Source organism: Bos indicus, chromosome 1, assembly GCF_029378745.1.
Source record: "Bos indicus isolate NIAB-ARS_2022 breed Sahiwal x Tharparkar chromosome 1, NIAB-ARS_B.indTharparkar_mat_pri_1.0, whole genome shotgun sequence".
Taxonomy (NCBI): domain Eukaryota; kingdom Metazoa; phylum Chordata; class Mammalia; order Artiodactyla; family Bovidae; genus Bos; species Bos indicus.
Window position 1 is genome coordinate 140,613,985 of NC_091760.1, and position 18,565 is coordinate 140,632,549.

General features: G+C 45.6%; 1 protein-coding gene across 1 annotated transcript in view; it reads right to left on the reverse strand.

Moving 5' to 3' along the window:
• The window catches only part of DSCAM (DS cell adhesion molecule), an 857,668-nt gene that overhangs the window by 100,404 nt on the left and 738,699 nt on the right, over positions 1–18,565 (reverse strand). Inside the window, exons 17-19 of the mRNA XM_070795162.1 lie at positions 16,109–16,349; positions 14,300–14,446; positions 5,870–6,025 (exon numbers count right to left, since the gene is read on the reverse strand). Coding sequence (XP_070651263.1) covers positions 5,870–6,025; positions 14,300–14,446; positions 16,109–16,349 — 544 coding nt within the window. The remainder of the gene's footprint in view (positions 1–5,869; positions 6,026–14,299; positions 14,447–16,108; positions 16,350–18,565) is intronic.

Here is an 18,565-nt window from a genome sequence, read left to right on the forward strand (position 1 = left end):
ATAGTGTAAGTCTATGTGCATAGTGCATGTGGTATGTGTGTACTGCGTGTGTGTGCATGTGTGCCATGTGTGTATGTGATGTGTGTGATGTGTGTGTGCACCTGTGTGTGCATGTGGCCCACCAGCACACCTGGGCCCACTGGAGCCACGGCTCCACGTGGCTTCTCTGAGCCATGAGCAGGGGACATGGGGGTGCAGGGACATACCCACGATGGGTGTATCCTCACACCCAAGCAGTCTCCATCACACTCCAGTATGTCTGGCCTTTGCTCTCACAAGAGCTGTGGTTTCCAAAAAGCCTTAAAGTGGGAAAATCTTTTAAAGTATCATGTGGGAGACCCATGTACAACATGATGGAAGTGGAGGGGCTCTTCCTGAAGCAGAGCAGGGAGTCCCCCAAGGGCTTCCCGATCACCACCGGACACCTCTGGGGGCCCCAGGAGCCCATGTGAGGATCCCCATAGTGCAGGGAGTTTTGATGCTCACAGGGTGGAAGGCCTCCTGGGATGCCCTGGTCTACTGTGTGGCTGTGAGTGTGACTATGGCACAGAGCAAATCCCAACCCTGCCAGCTGCAGCAGGACTCTGGGGCAGGGTTGATACAAAGCCTTCCGTGTTTCCTGAAGGGTGGCACTGCTGGTGGCTAGACAAATACACACACACACACACACACCACACACAGAGTCCATCACTTCTAAGGTAAACCAAGGTGCGGTTACTCTATCATCTGAGAACACACCATCCGTGCTGTCCAGGGGATGCATGGCTCAAGATAGGAATGGCCAGAGGACTCAGAAATATCCTGATCCTCTTGTTTTTTTCTCTTTCTCTTAGCTCCACTTTCAGATGTCCTAGCAAGGAGATTGTTAACCATGGCAGGAGGCACCAAAGATCACATGTCACAGTTCCTGTTGACCTTCCCACACGTCAGTTCCCAGAGCTCTGTGCACTGCGATGCGTTCAGTAAATATTTGCACTTAAACCATCTCTATTTATACATGTGCAGTGTTTACTTTGCAGCAAAGGATCAAGGCTGAAATGACCTTATGCATGCAGGATGAAAATAATTGGAAAATTATTAGATCATGTTTGTGTGTGTTCTGTTTCTCCATGGCTTTGCTCAGATTACAATCTCAAGCAAATAAAATGGTATTAGGATTTCACGAACATTTTAGAATTCAGAATTGGTTGTCTTCGTTCAGAACCAGAAAGCTACATCCATAAGTAATCTTTTGTGGTCTTGAAGCAATAATAAAAATCCAAGTTCTCATTGACTGAACAGTTCTCATTGAACATTGGGAAGAGAATCTGAAATGTAAGCAATTCTTCCAGACCTCAAGAATGTATCCATGGACCATGACTGTGGTCCTGATGGATGTGAGACTTGTCTATGGACCCAATAATTTGTCCAACATTCTACATCACAGATGTATATGAAGGATCTCCATATTCTTGGAGAATACGACCAAGAATCTATGCTGGTGCTAAGTTGCTTCAGTCGTGTCCAACTCTGTATGACCCCATAGATGGCAGCACACCAGGCTTCTCTGTCTCTGGGATTCTCCAGGCAAGAACACTGGAGTGGGTTGCCATTTCCTTCTCCAATGCATGAAAGTGAAAAGTGAAAAGTGAAAGTGAAGTCGCTCAGTCGTGTCTGACTCTTAGCGACCCCATGGACTGCAGCCTACCAGGCTCCTCCGCCCATGGGATCTTCCAGGCAAGAGTACAGGAGTGGGTTGCCATTGCCTTCTCCAAGAATCTTTATAGACACTGATAAACTACTTCAGTTCAGTTCAATTGCTCAGTCATGTCTGACTCTTTGTGACCCCATGGACTGCAGTATACCAGGCTTCCATCTCCATCACCAACTCCCAGAGCTTGTTCAAACTCATGTCCATTGAGTTGGTGATGCCATCCAACCATCTCATTCTCTGTCATTCCCTTCTCCTCCTGCTCTCAATTTTTCCCAGCATCAGGGTCTTTCTCAAGGAGTCAGTTCTTTGCATCTGGTGGCCAAAGTATTGGAGCTTCAGCTTCAGCACTGGCCCTTCAAATGACTATTCAGGGTTGATTTCCTTTAGGATTGTCTGGTTTGATTTCCTTGCTGTCCAAGGGACTCTCAAGAGTCTTCTCCAGCACCACAGTTCAAAAGCATCAATTCTTCAGCACTTAGCCTTTTTTTTGGTCCAATTCACATCCATGGCTGGCACAATTCTTCACCATTTCTAGATTGGTGAGTTTTTTTATGTGACTCTGGGAGACAGGCTTATTGTTATACCAGTTTTTCTCTCCTTTCCCCCAATCTCTACTCTGCTTCTTTTTGAACATGCTAATGATTTATCTCAAGTAAATATTGACCCTCAGTTTTGTACTACTCTTTATCCACTCACTATCACAAGTGGAATTTCTGACCTCCTTCCTGGGCTAACTGATATACCTGAGGCAAGACCTTCTGCAATCAATTGCATCTCCCCTTATTATTAGCACTGGATATGAAAGAAGGGAATAATTGATTAAAAAATTAGACTTTGGGTCTTAGGGCCAAGCTTTGAGATAGAACTCTATGATGATTTCTAAATTTGGAGGAGTAATTAAAAATTGATCCCAATGAGGATCAATTTGAATACATTTAAATTTAAAACACAATAAATAAATAAATTTAAAATTAAATTTAAAATAAAGTTTACATTTAAAATAATTTTTAAATTTTGTATTTATTTATTCATTTGGCTGTGCTGGATTTCAGCTGCAGCACTCTGAAATCCACTCAGTGAGGATCAAGGGGAAGTGGAGAGGCTTCCCCTTTCACTGGATTTCTGCACTTTCTTCTGAAAAATTCAGGTGTTAAAATTCATGTTGCCAATCAATTTGTTCTTTAAATACTAATTCCAGTGACATCTGTGTTATTGCTTAGCAATGCAAAAGACAGTTCCACCCTCGCTCTGAAGGAGTGGAGATTAAATAATCAAATGTCTAGTGTCAGGAACCGTCCCACTATGTGTCAGGTTAGGTGATGTTTGCACACATCAGTTCACTTTTTAGATTCTACTTCTCTGCTGTCTGATTGTCATGGAAATTTGGTACATGAAGATGGTTCAGTTCAGAGAAAGTGTGATAAGGTGCCAAAGTCCCCTGGGCAGCAGGTGGCATAGCAAACATCTTGATGAGACTCTTTGGTTACTGCATATAAAAAATTAGGGGCTTCCCCAGTAGTCCGGTGGCTGAGACCCCACACTTTCAATGCAGAGGACCTGGGCTTGATCCCTGGGTTCGATCTAGTTCCCCACTGGGTCAGGGAACTAGAGCCCACATGCTTCAGCTCAAAGGTAGTGTGTGCTGCAACTGAAACCCAGCACAGCCAAATGAATAAATAAATAAAAATTTTAAAAATTATTTTAAATTTAAAGTTTATTTTAAATTTAATTTTAAATTTATTTATTGTGTTTTAAATTTTAAATTTAAATGTATTTAAAATTAAATTATTTAAATAATAATTTAAAGAATTAAATTATTCACTCAGGGCATAGCTTTGCAGACATCTCTTTGAACCTGGGGCTTCCTAATGCATGGTATTTTGACCTTCAGTTCAGTTCAGTCGCTCAGTCGTGTCCAACTCTTTGTGACCCCATGAATCACAGCACGCCAGGCCTCCCTGTCCATCACCAACTCCCGGAGTTTACCCAAACTCATGTCCATCGAGTCGGTGATGCCTTAGATTTCCCTAAAGAATCCAATAACTGGGCAAAATGACTGGCACCTGCCTATAACTGGGAATAATTACTTGTGTGTACTAGAAAGACTGGGGGTGATGCGGTTTAATTTGTGTGTAGCAACTAGAATGCAAGAAGGGCTAGTGAAGATGATGGTGGAAGGGTGGATGGATAGGCTGCTTCAGGGGGAGGGCTGGGTTCCCTGAGGGGAGAGCAGAGAGAGGTGCTGTAAACATCAGGGCAGTGTCCTTAGAAGACAGACAAGCTGAAGGGGAGAGAGTCTCCAGGCCTCCAAGTGCATGACCCTAGCCTTGTTCCCACAGGACAGCCATGGGGTGAAGCAGCAGCATGCTTATATCCTAGGTAGCAAAGGACTTCGGGCTTCCCAGGTGTCGCTAGTGGTGAAGAACCCACCTGCCAATGCAGGAGACACAAGAGACGCGGGTTCAATCCTTGGGTTGGGAAGATCCCCTGGGGGAGGACATGGCAACCCACTCCAGTGTTCTTGCCTGGAGAATCCCATGGGCAGAGGACCCTGGTGGGCTATAGTCCATAGGGCCACAGAAAGCTGGACATGATTGAGTGACTGAACACACACACACACACACACACACACTCACACACACACACTCACACACAGTAAAGGACATCTTTAAAGGACTCCGCCCATACACAGGCAGTCATGGGCAGTGAACAATAGCTCTCCCACCCCTGCCCTGACCAGCTTCCTAGGGAACTTAGGCCTGAAAGATGTTAAAAAAAAAAAAAATCGTGGAGCCAAAACAGCACAAAATTTAGGTGTAGTGGTTGCATCTCAACCCTGGCTCTGGTGTAATTCTGAACTCCAATCTGGAAAGTCCCACACAGGTATCAATTTGACACCAGTTGCCCCTTCCTTTACTAAGGTGGAAACTGCTTTTTCACTATTGCTATAATATGTCTGCTCATGCTTCATCACTCAGTAATGTCTGGCTCTTTGTGACCTCCATGGACTGTAACCCGCCAGGCTCCTCTGTGCATGGGATTTCCTACGGAAGCATACTGGAGTGGGTTGATATTTCCTTCTTCAGCTATAGTATGTATCAGAAGTCAAATTATTCTTCAGCACATCTTGGATAAGGCACCCCAGGCTTTCCCTTAATATAAAAAAATGATTTGCCATACAGTTTTTGTAGGATTGGGAAACAGCCATATAACAAGTCCAAACTGCATGGAATGGTAAGATTAGTGATCTGAGAAATGTGCTATAATTAAAATTTTACTAAATTATCATAAACCCTTGTAGAAGTGAAAGTCGCTCAGTTGTGTCCGACTCTTTGTGATCCCATGGACTATACAGTCCATGGAATTCTCCAGCCAGAATACTGGAGTGGGTAGCCTTTCCCTTCTCCAGTGGATCTTCCCAATCCAGGAATCAATCTGGGGTCTCCTGCATTGCAGGTGGATTCTTTACCAACTGAGCCATGAAGGAAGCCCCAAAAACCCTTGTAAGAAATTTTAAAAAATTAACATGAAATTCTCAATTGAGGGCTTATTTTAATGTTACTCCAAAGCTGGCAAAGCATAGGACAATGTAGATTATTACATAATTTTTAAGTGGAGAGATGGAATTGGTCAGAGCTTACACTAATAGCTGAAGAGGCACTGAAATTATTCTAATGGGCATCCCAGGTGGCTCTAGTGGTAATCTGCCTGCCAGTGCAGGAGATGTAAGAGACGTGGGTTTGATCCCTGGGTAGAGAAGATCTCCTGGAGCAGGGCATGGCAACCCTCTCCAGTATTCTTGCCTGGAGAATCTCACAGACAGCAGAGCCTGGTGGGCTACAGCCCATGGGATTGCACAGAGTCAGACACAACTGAAGCGACTTTGCACATAGCTCCCCAAAAAAGAATGAAAAATTATAGGGGAAGAGAGAAACAATGGATAAATCAAACAAGGTGACACAGGAAGTGTGGTCTGAATTGTGCTGGAATATTTTAGGAAGGCAGCAAAACTGTTCAAGGAGCCAAGTCAGGAATCGGTGGGTGAGTTAACTCTCTGACCCAGCCTTTCCAACAATGGCTCCTTCCTGGGAATGCTGCCACGTGGCAGGAGCCTCCTGTGTGTCCCCTGGAGGTTCAGACAGGACCTGAGCCCCCACGCCCTGCCCCCGTGCTCACCATCCTCTTTGGTCCGGGTGAAGATCTGCTCGCTCCGGACGCCGTCTCCAGCCCGGGTAAAGGCCAGCACCTGGATGCTGTAGTTGGTGTATTTCTCCAGCCCATCCAGCTCTAGGGAAGGCTGCGTGGTGGTGACATTTTTAATCTCGCCCAGCTCTGGAGGACAAGAAAACACGAGCGTGTTACCACAGCTGTTGGCATGTTCTTACTGCTGCCCAGTGCTGGGCCCCCATCAATCACTCCCTGAAATCACTCAGGGGTGTGGGCACAGCCTTCGTGAGACACTGACCCTCTGCGGTCTCTTGAAAAATATCATTTGCACCAAATTGCCACAGAGTGCCAGGAAGAAAAGAGGTCTGGAAAACAGCAGTTCAGTCAAGTGTTATAAACCCAATGCCAACAGGCCCCTCCAGAACTGTCCCCAAGCAGGAGTAACCCAGCAGATTCTCTGCACCCTGGCCCCAGGAAGCCAGGACCACGTAGGCTACGTAAAGATACTTCTAACTGCTCATTAAGAAGCTTCTACAAGTTGAGCCTAATTTTCTGGTTAACGTAAGCAGACTCCTTTAAGGTACATGTGTTTTCTTGCACCTAACTTAAACTGCGGTAGCCCAGCACAACTCCTCCTGTTGCCTGGAGTAAACCCCTTGCCCACAGGACAGGCTGATGTGTCAGGAATGCGTCGTCAGCTAAAAATGCTTTGTGTTCTGCAGCGGGATCAGATAGTGACATGCGAAGATGGAACTTTGTGCTGGCCTGCCTGAAGCCCATGACGCATGGCAGCTTGAGAAAACTCACAGGGCTTTGTGAAATACCAGCAGGGGTGCTCTGGATTTAGAAATGAGCCATTGGCAGAGGAGCTGGAAGAGGACAGAGGGGCGAGAGCTGCCCACCTTTAGGGCAAGTGGTCATTTGTGGAATGTTTGGTGCAGCCTGACCCCTGTGCCTGGGGGGCTGGTTTAGTAAGAACGTGGGCTGGGAGATGGGCCAGGAAGGAGACCTCCTTGGTGTCTGGTCATCTCTGCACATGCTCACAGTGCACGCAGCACTCGCAACCAGGTGTCCCGCAGTGTCTCTCGCTTTCTCTGGCCTCAGGAAACACAGCTGACACGCCACGCTGCTCCTAAGGTGCCCTGCGCTGGGTTCCCATGCGAACTCACTCACTCAGCATGACTATCCTTTTGTTTCCACTGGCCATTCCTTTTACAGAAGGGGAAACTGAGGCAGAGAGAGGCTCAATGTCTTCGCCAGGTCACAGATCTGAACACAAAGGCTGAGAGCGTGGGCTGTGGCACCGCATATGGTGTGGCCGCATGCCCACGGTCCACACTCTCAGCTACTGCCTGAGGACACTGGGTGGATTCATGTTGGCCGGAGGAACTGGGTTTCTGCCAGCCTGGTTTTCCCTTCTTGCTCTTTGTTCTTCTCTCTTGTCCTCCTAGCATGTTGCATGGACGTTCAGAGATTAGTGGTCAGGTATTTTGTGGTTATGGTGACTATGAATGTCTGTGTTCACTTTTCGTCATCAAAAGGTGATATCAGGGCTGAACTGGACACAGTAGGAAAGCTGAATTTCAAATAAAGCAGGGGGTAGTCGAGGTGTGTCACCCCCATGCCAGGGACCCCTGTGTTTGATGACGGTTGGGAGGGGAGGGGAGAAACAGTGGGTCTCAGGCATGGCCCCGGACCCAGTAGGAGCCCAAGGCCTGTTTCCACCATGAGCAGCTCATGGGCAAGTTCTGGAGGCAGGATGCTTTGCTGGGGGGAGAGCAGGGCCAGGGTGAAGCCCCCGCAAAGATGCCTGAGGTCCAGTGTCTCCTGGGGGCTACCAGCCAGTGGCAGACTTTCAAGGGCCACAATTGAGAAGTCGCAGCAGATGGCTAGTGAAAATAAGAGAAATGTTTGCTCCTGTGTGGTCCCCGTGCACTTGGAAAGTTGACAATCATTACCCTCAGATGGGTTAGAAATGCTTTCCTGTGAAAGAACAGTCTTTCCTAGGTGGCCATCAGACCTGTTTCCATTACATTGTTCATTTATAATTTTCATTTTCTTGAACATAGACAATGTAGGTCAATGAGAGTAGCATAAAAAACTCAAATGCTAATGAAAAAAATGCAAGTGTATCTCATCAAGATCTTTTCAGATTCAGGAACTTTTACATTGTGACAAAGATTATGCCAAAGAAGGGCAACGCCAAAGAATGTTCAAACTACCGCACAATTGCACTCATTTCACATGCTACCAAAGTAATGTTCAAAATTCTCCAACCCAGGCTTCAATAGAATATGAACCAAGAACTTCCAGATGTTCAAGCTGGGTTGAGAAAAGGCAGAGGAACCAGAGATCAAATTGCCAACATCTGTTGGATGGTAGAAAAAGCAAGAGAATTCCAGAAAAACATCTACTCTGCTTCACTGACTACGCTAAATAAAGCCTTTGACTGTGTGGATCACAACAAACTGTGGAAAATTCTTAAAGAGATGGGAATACCAGACCACCTAACCTGCCTCCTGAGAAACCAGCACGTAGGTCAAGAAGCAACAGTTAGAACCAGACGTGGAAAAACAGACTGGCTCCAAACTGGGAAAGGAGTACATCAAGGCAGAATATTGTCACCCTGCTTATTCAACTTATATGCAGAGTACATCACGCAAAATGGCAGGCTGGATGAAGGACAAGTTGGAATCAAGATTTCCAGGAGAAATATCAGTAACCTCAGATATGCAGATGACACCACCCTTATGGCAGAAAGTGAAGGGGAACTAAAGAATCTCTTGATGAAGGTGAAAGAGGAGAGTGAAAAACCTGGCTTAAAACTCAATATTCAAAAAACGAAAGTCATGGCATCCAGTCCCACCACTTCATGGCAAATGAATGGGGAAACAATGCAAACACTGACGGACTTCATTTTCCTGGGCTCCAAAATCACTGCAGATGGTGACTGCAGCCACAAAATTAAAAGACCCTTGCTCCTTGGAAGAAAAGCTATGACAAACCTAAAGGCTATGGTTTTTCCAGTGGTCATGTATGGATGTGAGAGGTGGACTGTAAAGAAAGCTGAGTGCCGAAGAATTGATGCTTTTGAACTGTGGTGTTGGGGAAGACTCTTGAGAGTCCCTTGGACTGCAAGGAGATCCAACCAGTCCATCCTAAAGGAGATCAGTCCTGGGTGTTCAATGGAAGGACTGATGTTGAAGCTGAAACTCCAATACTTTGGCCACCTGATGTGAAGAGCTAACTCATTGGAAAAGACCCTGATGTTGGGAAAGATTGAGGACAGGAGGAGAAGGGGATGACAGAGGATAAGATGGTTGGATGGCATCACTGACTCAATGGACATGAGTTTGGGTGGACTCCGGGAGTTGGTGATGGACAGGGAGGCCTGGAGTGCTGCAGTTCGTGGGGTTGCAAAGAATTGGACATGACTGAGCAACTGAACTGAACTGAACTGAAAGTGAGTGAAGTTGCTCAGTCATGTCTGACTTTTGTGACCCCATGGACTACAGTCTACCAGGCTCCTCCATCCATGGGATTTTCCAAGCAATAGTACTGGAGTGGGTTGCCATTTCCTTCTCCAATGACAAACCTAGGCAGCATATTAAAGGACAGAGACATTACTTTGCTGACAAAGGTCTGTATAGTCAAAGCTATGGTTTTTCCAGTAGTCATTATGGATGTGAGAGTTGGACCATAAGGAAGGCTGAGTGCCAAAGAATTGATGCTTTTGAACTGTGGTGTTGAGAGTCCTTTGGATTGCAAGGAGATCAAACCAGTCAATCCTAAAGGAAATCAACTGAATATTCATTGTAATACTGATGCTGAAACTGAAGCTCCAGTACTTTGGCTACCTGATGAGAAGAGCCGACTCACTGGAAAAGACCCTGCTGCTAGGAAAGATTGAAGGCAGGAGGAGAAGGGGACGACAGGGCATGAGACGATTGGATGGCATCACCGACTCGATGGACATGAGTTTGAGCAAGCACCAGGAGGTGGTGAAGGACAGAAAAGCCTGGTGTGCTATAGTCCATGGGTTTGCAAAGAGTTGGATGTGACTGAGTGACTGAACGACAAAAGGTTATACACACACACTCACACAATCAGGGAAAACATAATGCAACTCAGGAAAGGGGCTCCTGGGGGCTGTGCGCCGGGCTAGTTATGAGAACTATACTACATCACATGACCTCTGGCTTTAACTTTTTCATTTTTATCTTTTTTAAGGGCCCAGGGTCTCTATGTCACAGGGGAAATACGACTTCTAATTATAGCCCAGGGAAGGCATGCCGAAGGGGCTGGCTGTTTCTGGGTGAGATACAGTGATGCAGAAGAGAAGAGTTGAGAGGAGAAGGGCAAAGTGGGGTACCCTGATCTTTTTAATACACCAGCTCATGAATTACCACAGTAATTGGAATTAGTATTTGGATGTTGACTCATACTGGGGTCCACATTATTTGGGTGAATGAATTTATCATGATCCATGAATAGGCCAGCAGTCCAAACCCCTACTTAAAATTACCCCCAAGCGTTTTTAAAAATCCCCAGAGCCCCTGAATCAACCACAGAGACACCTCATTCTCTCTGTTTCAAGAGTATTTTCCTGACCAGCCCATGTGGAAAAAAGGAGAATTATGAAAAAAGGCAAATGCAAACAGCGTGCTTCATTTGTTGTTCGTTTAAACTCCCGGTCTTCTTTATGGCTTAAACATTAATTTCTATCATTTACTTTTCACAGTCCCAGTAGAGTAATTTAAAAATATGTATATGGGACTGTACAGTGGAGATTAACACAACATTGTACATCAACTACACTTCAATAAAATAAATTTTAAAAATATGTGGCAAGAATAGTATTCAGTTGAAGTCATGAGTAAAACAATATAAAATGAATACAGAAAAGAAATTCAGAAACCATACTATTTATAGTACAAAAGTTTTTTTAAACTTTATGTTTTAAAGCAAAATATTTTTTATGTATTTATTTATACTCTCCTTCATTCTTAAAGGATTTTCAGGAAGAAATCAAAATGGGGTGGAAATGACTCCCCCACCGCCCCCCGCTCTGCCCATCTCCCTGACTTGCCAGCATCACACCAAAAGCCCAGTTTGGCACCTAAGTGTTGCTTTGATTCAGATTCTGTCTTTTTTGTCTGGAAGAAAGAGAGGAGGGTTGAAAAGCAGTTGGATTCAGATAAAATGGGGCCAGTTTCCCAGTAATCTCAGAGAAGCTGCTGTCTTTAAAATTCTTTGACTTTCAGATAATAAAATACTCAGAAATTTCATGGACATATTGTATATTTAACTGTCCTGCTGCTGCTGCTAAGTTGCTTCAGTCATGTCCAACTCTGTGCGACCCCATAGACGGCAGCGCGCCAGGCTCCCCCATCCCTGGGATTCTCCAGGCAAGAACACTGGAGTGGGTTTCCATTTCCTTCTCCAATGCATGAAAGTGAAAAGTGAAAGGGAAGTCGCTCAGTCGTGTCTGACTCTTCACGACCCCATGGACTGCAGCCCACAAGGCTCCTCCGTCCATGGGATTTTCCAGGCAAGAGTACTGGAGTGGGGTGCCATCGCCCTCTCTGTTAACTGTCCTAGCAAGTGAATTAACCATTTTTGTTTTATCTGGTCATATTAGCAAGAGGAAAATGCTTTTTTATGCATATTTTTGAAAATATTTGGGGAAAATACTAACCACCGGGGTAGTACCAATGTCTTTTTCAGCCTGCCTGAGCGTGTAGGTGTGTGTGTGGTGTGTTCTCAAGCTTAGCAGGTATAACCTTTATACAAACACTATGTGTTCTGTGTCTGTGCATACCTCAGAGCCACAGTCTGAGGAGTTCGTGCAGAAGAACCCATGAATTCCGTGACATTTCCTGATAATTACCAAATGTTAGTTCTCAGGGGTATCGGATAAAATGTGGCTGCTTATAGCAGGCTTACATGTCTGAGAGTTTTTTTCTTTTGGAGATTAAGTGTAGAACTCGTACATTAGGCACTAAATCACATCACCTTGGTCTTCACAGAGGAAGTAGAAGAATCTTTAGAAACTATACGCATTTCCAAGCATTCTTTATTCAAACCTTTAATTTTTAAATATTCAAGTTCTTAAAGCTTTAAAATGTATTGACTAGACCATATTAACCACATCATCCATCATAGAACTAAGATGGTAATAAGCACAATTAGCAAATATGAGGGAAATATGAAAATAGGATGAATAGCCAGCACTGGATTATGGAAATATTTCCAAAAAGAACAAAAAAGGAACAATCTTAGTATAATTTAACTTCAGGTATGTCCGTTAGGGTGTTTAATTTAATCTGACTCAACATGAGGATTGGAATCAGAACAAGAAATGATATATTACGGTACTATGTCAGTAAAATAGATAATTTGCAAATTTTTTTTTGCTCTGTATTTTACATCTGGGGCCTCCCTGGTAGAGCAGGTGGTAAAGAATTCGTCTGCCAATGCAGGAGACAGGGGCTTGATCCCTGGGTCAGGAAGATACCCTCAGAAGGAAATGGCAACCCACTCCAGGATTCTTGTCTGGAGAATCCCACGGACAGAAGAGCTACAGTCCATGGTGTCATAATGAGTTGGACACAGCTGAGCAAGTAAACAAGAACATACTTGACATCCATGGGAATTGTTAAAGCTCTTTTTGGGGATGAGGTGAAGTGAATCATCTGTTTAACTCCGTCCCTCGGTGGGGCTGGCTGTGCATTACTGGGCTTGTGGTTCTCTATTCAGAGCATCCTCCCCGTCTCACTAGACTAGAGCATCCGTCTGAGAGGAGCTGCATCCTCAGCGGCCAGCAGGAGCTTCGCACCGAGAAGATGCTCAGAAGGTGAATCAATGTCTCCCCCTGCTGGCGCTGTGCAAAGTGCTACCCTGGACACCAGGAAGAATTGGGGCTGATCCTCAGCTCTGAGATCCAAGTCTGGTTACAGACACAAACAGCTCAGTCAGCCTCGGACCAGCTGTGTACTTAGCACATTTATTAAGCTGCCTTTGCCGATGTGTCTCCCATCCTTTATTCTCGCACCATGGCAACCCGCTCTGGTATTCCTGCCTGGGAAATGCTATGGACAGAGGAGCCTGCGGGCTACAGTCCATGGAATCACAGAGTCGGACACAACTGAGCTACTGAGCACAAGAGCAGATCTCTGCAGCCTTGGAGGCCCAGCGTATTCTGTTTACCTGGGCTGTCAGAGCAGACCCAGGCGGGCCTGAGCAGAGGTGGGAGGTGCTCCAGGGACCTTGACTAGGACTATCAGAAGGGCTGAAGAAGCCCCAGACAAGGGTGGGGAGGCACCCTGGGAGCTGGGGGCGATGGAAGGAGGCTGGAAACAGGGCCTGGGGAAGGATGTGGGCATGGGAGGCCCCAGCCTTGGTCCACAAGCGGAGAGCAGGGCCTTTCCTGTTAGGGGTTGTAGTTCAAGGTGAGCCTGTCCTGCTCCTGGAGTGGGGCTCAGCCTGCCTCAGGGGCACCTACCCTCTGCAAGCAGAGAAACAGAGCCATGTTCTGCCTGAGATGCTTGGAGCCCCAGTCTTGCTATCCTCTGAGCTGACCCTCTCTTGTGCTACATCCTGCCCCTAAACAGGAGGATTTTGTCCTACAACTTGAAAGCAAAGAAAGAATAAAAAGAAAAAGAAAGAAAGAAACAAGAAGAATGAAGAAAGAGAGGATAGAGGAGGGGAAAAAAGAGAAAGGAGCCAAAAATGGAGGGTTTGGGATAAAATGTCTCCTCGCAGAGATAATAATACCCTCTGGTTCCAGTATTCTTCCTGAACCACTTCCAGTTCAACTACAGGAGCTCAAGGACTTTCCCTGCTGAGTCCTGTCAGGAACAGGAAGGGGTCAGTCTTTTAGGACACACGTCCACGTAGAACTTTCTAGATACAGATCAAGGTTTTGGTGCTGCCTGCAGAGGCTTGACATAGATACTCATAATTAGGAAAACACATCTATTCCTAGATATCCCAAGTGCCAGCCACCCCCTCCTATCCTTCAAATTTGGAAAGTACATGCTGTTTTAAAAGGGCTTCCTGGGTGGCTCAGCAGTAAAGAATCTGCCTGCAATGCCCCAGACACAGGCTCAATACCTGGGTCGAGGAGATCATCTACAGAAGGGAATGGCAACCCACTCCAGTATTCTTGCCTGGAAAATCCCATGGACAGAGGAGCCTGGCGGGCTATAGTCCATGAGGTAGTAGAAAAGAGCCAGACATGATTTAGGGACTAAAACACCAGCACCAATGTTTTAAGCAGCTGTCCACACCTGTTAAACTGTCAGATATGAGACAAGAACAGAACAGTGTGAGGAAGGAGGCAAGTACTCAGTGATAAAGAAGTGCCCAGCTTGTACTGAATCCCAGGGCAGGAGGGGGCATGTACAAATTCCATCACTGGTCATTTAATCCTCTTACCTCCGTCCATGAGGTTGGCCCAGTAAATGACTCTGAACCCCTGGAGAATTCCATTCAAGGCTTCCTTGGAAAGCGTGGACCAGGATATTGATATGCTTTCTGGTGATGTTGCTATGGCTTGAACATTTTCGGGGGGGTAACTGGGCACTGAAATGAGATAATTAGACTCTATAAATACTGTCTGTGGCTTAATTAGCAAACCAATACTGAATAAGCAACATGAGTTTAATATTTCAAAAGTGCAAGCAAAAGAAAAAAAAATTGCACTCCATCCCCCAAATTAAGGGGGAAAATGAGAACCACTTTCCTGTACAAATAGGATAACTCAGTAAAATACAATGACTTCATAAGACTTTCAGTGTCTCTCTTTGCAGAACAACTGCTTCACTTTTAAGCAGCTTGCCTCCGGCTTAGAGAGTTGAGAACACTTCTGACCCTATTGCATGAATTAAAGACCACTGCTGGTCTGGCTTATTTCCCCATCATTCTTGCAAACTGCTGTGAGGATGAGGTGGTTAGATGGCATCACCGACTCAATGGACATGAATTTGAGCAACCTCCAGGAGACAGCTGAGGACAGAGGAGCCTGAAGTGCTGCAGTCCCTGGGATGGCAAAGAGTCAGACAAGACTTAGCAACTGAACAACAAAAATACAGTAAGTCCCCTGGTGTTGAGTAATGTCTGGAGTGTGAACTGAAACTCAAAAGCAGACATGTTGCACTTACTGCTCCAACCCCAGCAGTGCCCCCTTTCAATCCTAGACCACTCATCAGAGGAAAGAGAAAACGGACTAGGATAGAGGCTAGAAAGATATTTCACATCAAGTTTATGCAAACCTTAAACATCGTGACTGCGAAAGGGGGAAAAACAGTGACTGAATCACAAACATCAATGAAAAATAAACATCAAAGTGAAAACCCAGAGGCCTATCTAGCCACAACTGCAAGGACTATGAAGATGGAAAGAAAATCCTGGATTTCCATTTACTAGCTCTCCCTATAAAAATGGTCAGGATTTTTCTTCTCAGTTGTTCTTTAGGTCAGAAATTATAGATGCAAGTTACCGCGTGTGTTCTCAAAGCACAAGAGGTAACTGCCATGCAAGCCTTTTGCAGGAAAATCTGTCCCCTCCTGCTACAGCTAACTCCGTATTTGGCCTCTGCACCTAAACGATGATGCTTCTAGACACCCTGATTTTCTTTTTTTAATTTACTTATTTTAATTGAAGGCTAATTACTTTACAATATTGTACTGTTTTTGCCATACATTGACATGAATCACCCATGTAGACACCCTGATTTTCATGCACTGCTGGAGAATGTGAGCTTTTAGGCTGTCAACGTGGGCGTGTATAGTAATTCCTTTTGGCCACTAGGAGGCGCGCGGTCACCGTGAGATTTGCTCCAGGAAGCCTGCTCATGTCTGTTCTCTGGTCTTAGAATGCTTGAAAATAAAAAGCGATGATTAAAAAGAAGAAAGAAAAAAAAGCGGGGCGGGGGGGAAGCCCTCCTTAACGTTGACTTATGAGAAATTTTTAGAAAATCGAATTTCTACATTGTGCCCAGACTGCTGCAGTCATAGGGAGAGGCTTGGATTCACTTGGCAGAAGTCTACCTCTTGGGCTTGAAATGCAGGAGAAAGATGCTGAAAAGGGAGTGGATTCGGCTTTTCCATCAAGATGTATCCAGGGCGCCGAATCCAGGCAGCCTGCGAGTTAATTAGGACATGCTTCCTGCTGGAAGAAAGCCCCGGTCCCAGCCGGCCAGGCTGACATCACCCCTGCACAGCCTGCAGGGGACCAGGCACCTACCGTCCTCGAGGGTGGTGGTGATGATTTCCTGAGAAGAAGGCCCCGTCCCGGCCCGGTTGCAGGCCTGCACCACCAGGCCATACTGGGTGAACTTGTTGAGGTTGTCCAGGGTGTAAATCTCACTGTCCCCCGTGGTGTCGATACTGATGATGTTGAACTGGAAGTTGCCCCCGGTGCTGTACTCCCGGTAACCGATCTGGTAGCCACGGATAATCCCGTTTTGCAAATGTTTCTTGGGAGCCTAAGCAGCAAAGAGAAGAACAAATACCATATATTAAAGCATATATGTGGAATCTTAAAAAAAAAATGGCACAGATGAATCTATTTGCAGGGCAGGAATAGAGATGCTGCCATAGAGAATGGACATATAGACACAGGACGGAATGAGAGGGTAGGATGAATTGAGAGAGTAGCATTGACATATACAGATAGATAAAATAGAGAGCTAGTGGAAAGCTGCTGTATATCACAGGGAGCTCAGCTCCGTGCCCTGTGATGACCTAGAGGGTTGGGAAGGCGGGGAGGGAGGTTCAAGAGGGAGGTGATATATGTACACAGGTAGCTGACTCACATTGTTGTACAGTAGAAACTAATATGACATTGTAAAGCAACTTTATTCTGATTTTTAAAACAACATACAGAAAAAAAAAGAATACTTGAAGTGGGACAGGAGGTAAACCAGCACCTGCCTATATTGTAGGGAGACAAAAATGAAATTGAGTAAGTATGAAAATCATACAGATGTGGCAGTAGTAATAGCAGCTATAGCAGCAAACTCTTTCCTAGAGGATGCTTGTGGCCAGGCGCTCTGCCTTCACCTGCGTGGATATACCCGGCCTGGGGCACAGCATCTCAGGACCCTCACGGACACAGGAGGTCACACAAACAGCAGAGACAGGAGAGGAGTCCACCGCAGCGCCTGTGCACCCAGGCCCTCTGTCAAGCTGCTGGGCCACTGGCTTCTCTAAGTGGTGGTGGAGTTTCAAAAGACAAATTGGGTTTGCGGTACCTCAGCCTACATCAACCATCGTCTCGTGAGACTAATGTTCATGTGTTCACAGAGCAAAACCGACTGAGCTCCACTCTGCCACATGGTCCCAGGCACTGGGGAACAGAAGTGATTTTTTAAAAAAGGTCCCTGCCTGCATGGAGCTTAGATTGTAATGGAATATTCCAGAATAAAGGTGTTTCCAGGTTGAAAGCTGAATGTGAACGGGAGTCCACCCCTGGCAAGAAGGCAAACTGCTTTCATGAAGGTCTGAGTCACTCTGGAATCATTTTATGGTGATTTAAGCTGGGCAAGGGAAGGCTGGAGCTAGCTTCTCTCTGAAAAAGATAAAGGGGTCAGTCTAGTAAAAGACAGAAGAGTTTTCCCTGCTATGTTGAATTTATTTATTTTCTTTTAAGAATCCAGACTATTTTCAAGTATGTTTTAAGAACAACATCAAACTGATGCTCTTTAGCGACAAAGGTATTATAAGTTTTCAGACAATCAAAAGATACATGGGTATATGTGTGAGTATGTGTGTGTATTCGTATTATGTCTGTGTGTGCATATGTATGAGCATATATGTGTATGCATGTGAATGTGTCTGTGCGCGTGTGTGTATTTCGGTACAAGCTGTGGATCTCTCAGGGCTCTGAAAAGCTTTCTCAGCCCTGAAAATGTTTACAGCCCCGTTGGAGAGAGGAAACTAACACTCAGGAAGCCGTAGAGAAATCTGAAGTGCCCAAGTGCGTGGAAGTGGACAGGAGGCTGGCAGACGTCCAGAAAGTGGTGAAGTGAGAGTGGTCTGAAGCAGTCAGGAGATGCTGACCGCAGCTGGGCCTGGAAGGATGGCCAGGGCTCCGGAAAGGGAGGGAGGGCGTGGGGTGAGAAAGAGACTGAGCAGCAAGAATGGATGGTGGGGAGAGTTGAGGAATGCACAGGGGTGAGGAATGGCAGGTAGAGAACAGACAAGGTGGGTCTGCCCTGGGTCGGGCAGGCCTGGGGGATCGCCCTGGACAGCCGACAGGAAGAAGTTCGTGAGCGGATAGCAGCACAAATTCAGCAAACGTCTGTGGACTGCTCATTATGCCAGCTTCCTCGTGGAATGAAGTCTCTGTTGTCTTTAGCAATTTGTCTGAGTTACACAAGAGCAGTAAAATCCCATCTTTTTTCCAAGCAAGTTTCCTCATTTATTGTTTTCTTGGATCCCACTGCTTTTCTCAACAGCCCGTTGGGTTTCATGCATTTACATAATCTAAATAGATACCAAAGAAACAGCCCTAGAAACCACTGCTTCTGCAGTCAAGTTGGAACTTACAGACCTTGATGTAAAAGCTCACACCTCTTTTTATCAGAAGCAGATGTCTGTGCTTTCCTGTTTTGCATCGATGAACCACAACTTTTCATCTTGCTTTTGCTTTGCTAAAAATCAGATCTAAAGATTTCCGATTTTGAGACTTCCATTACCT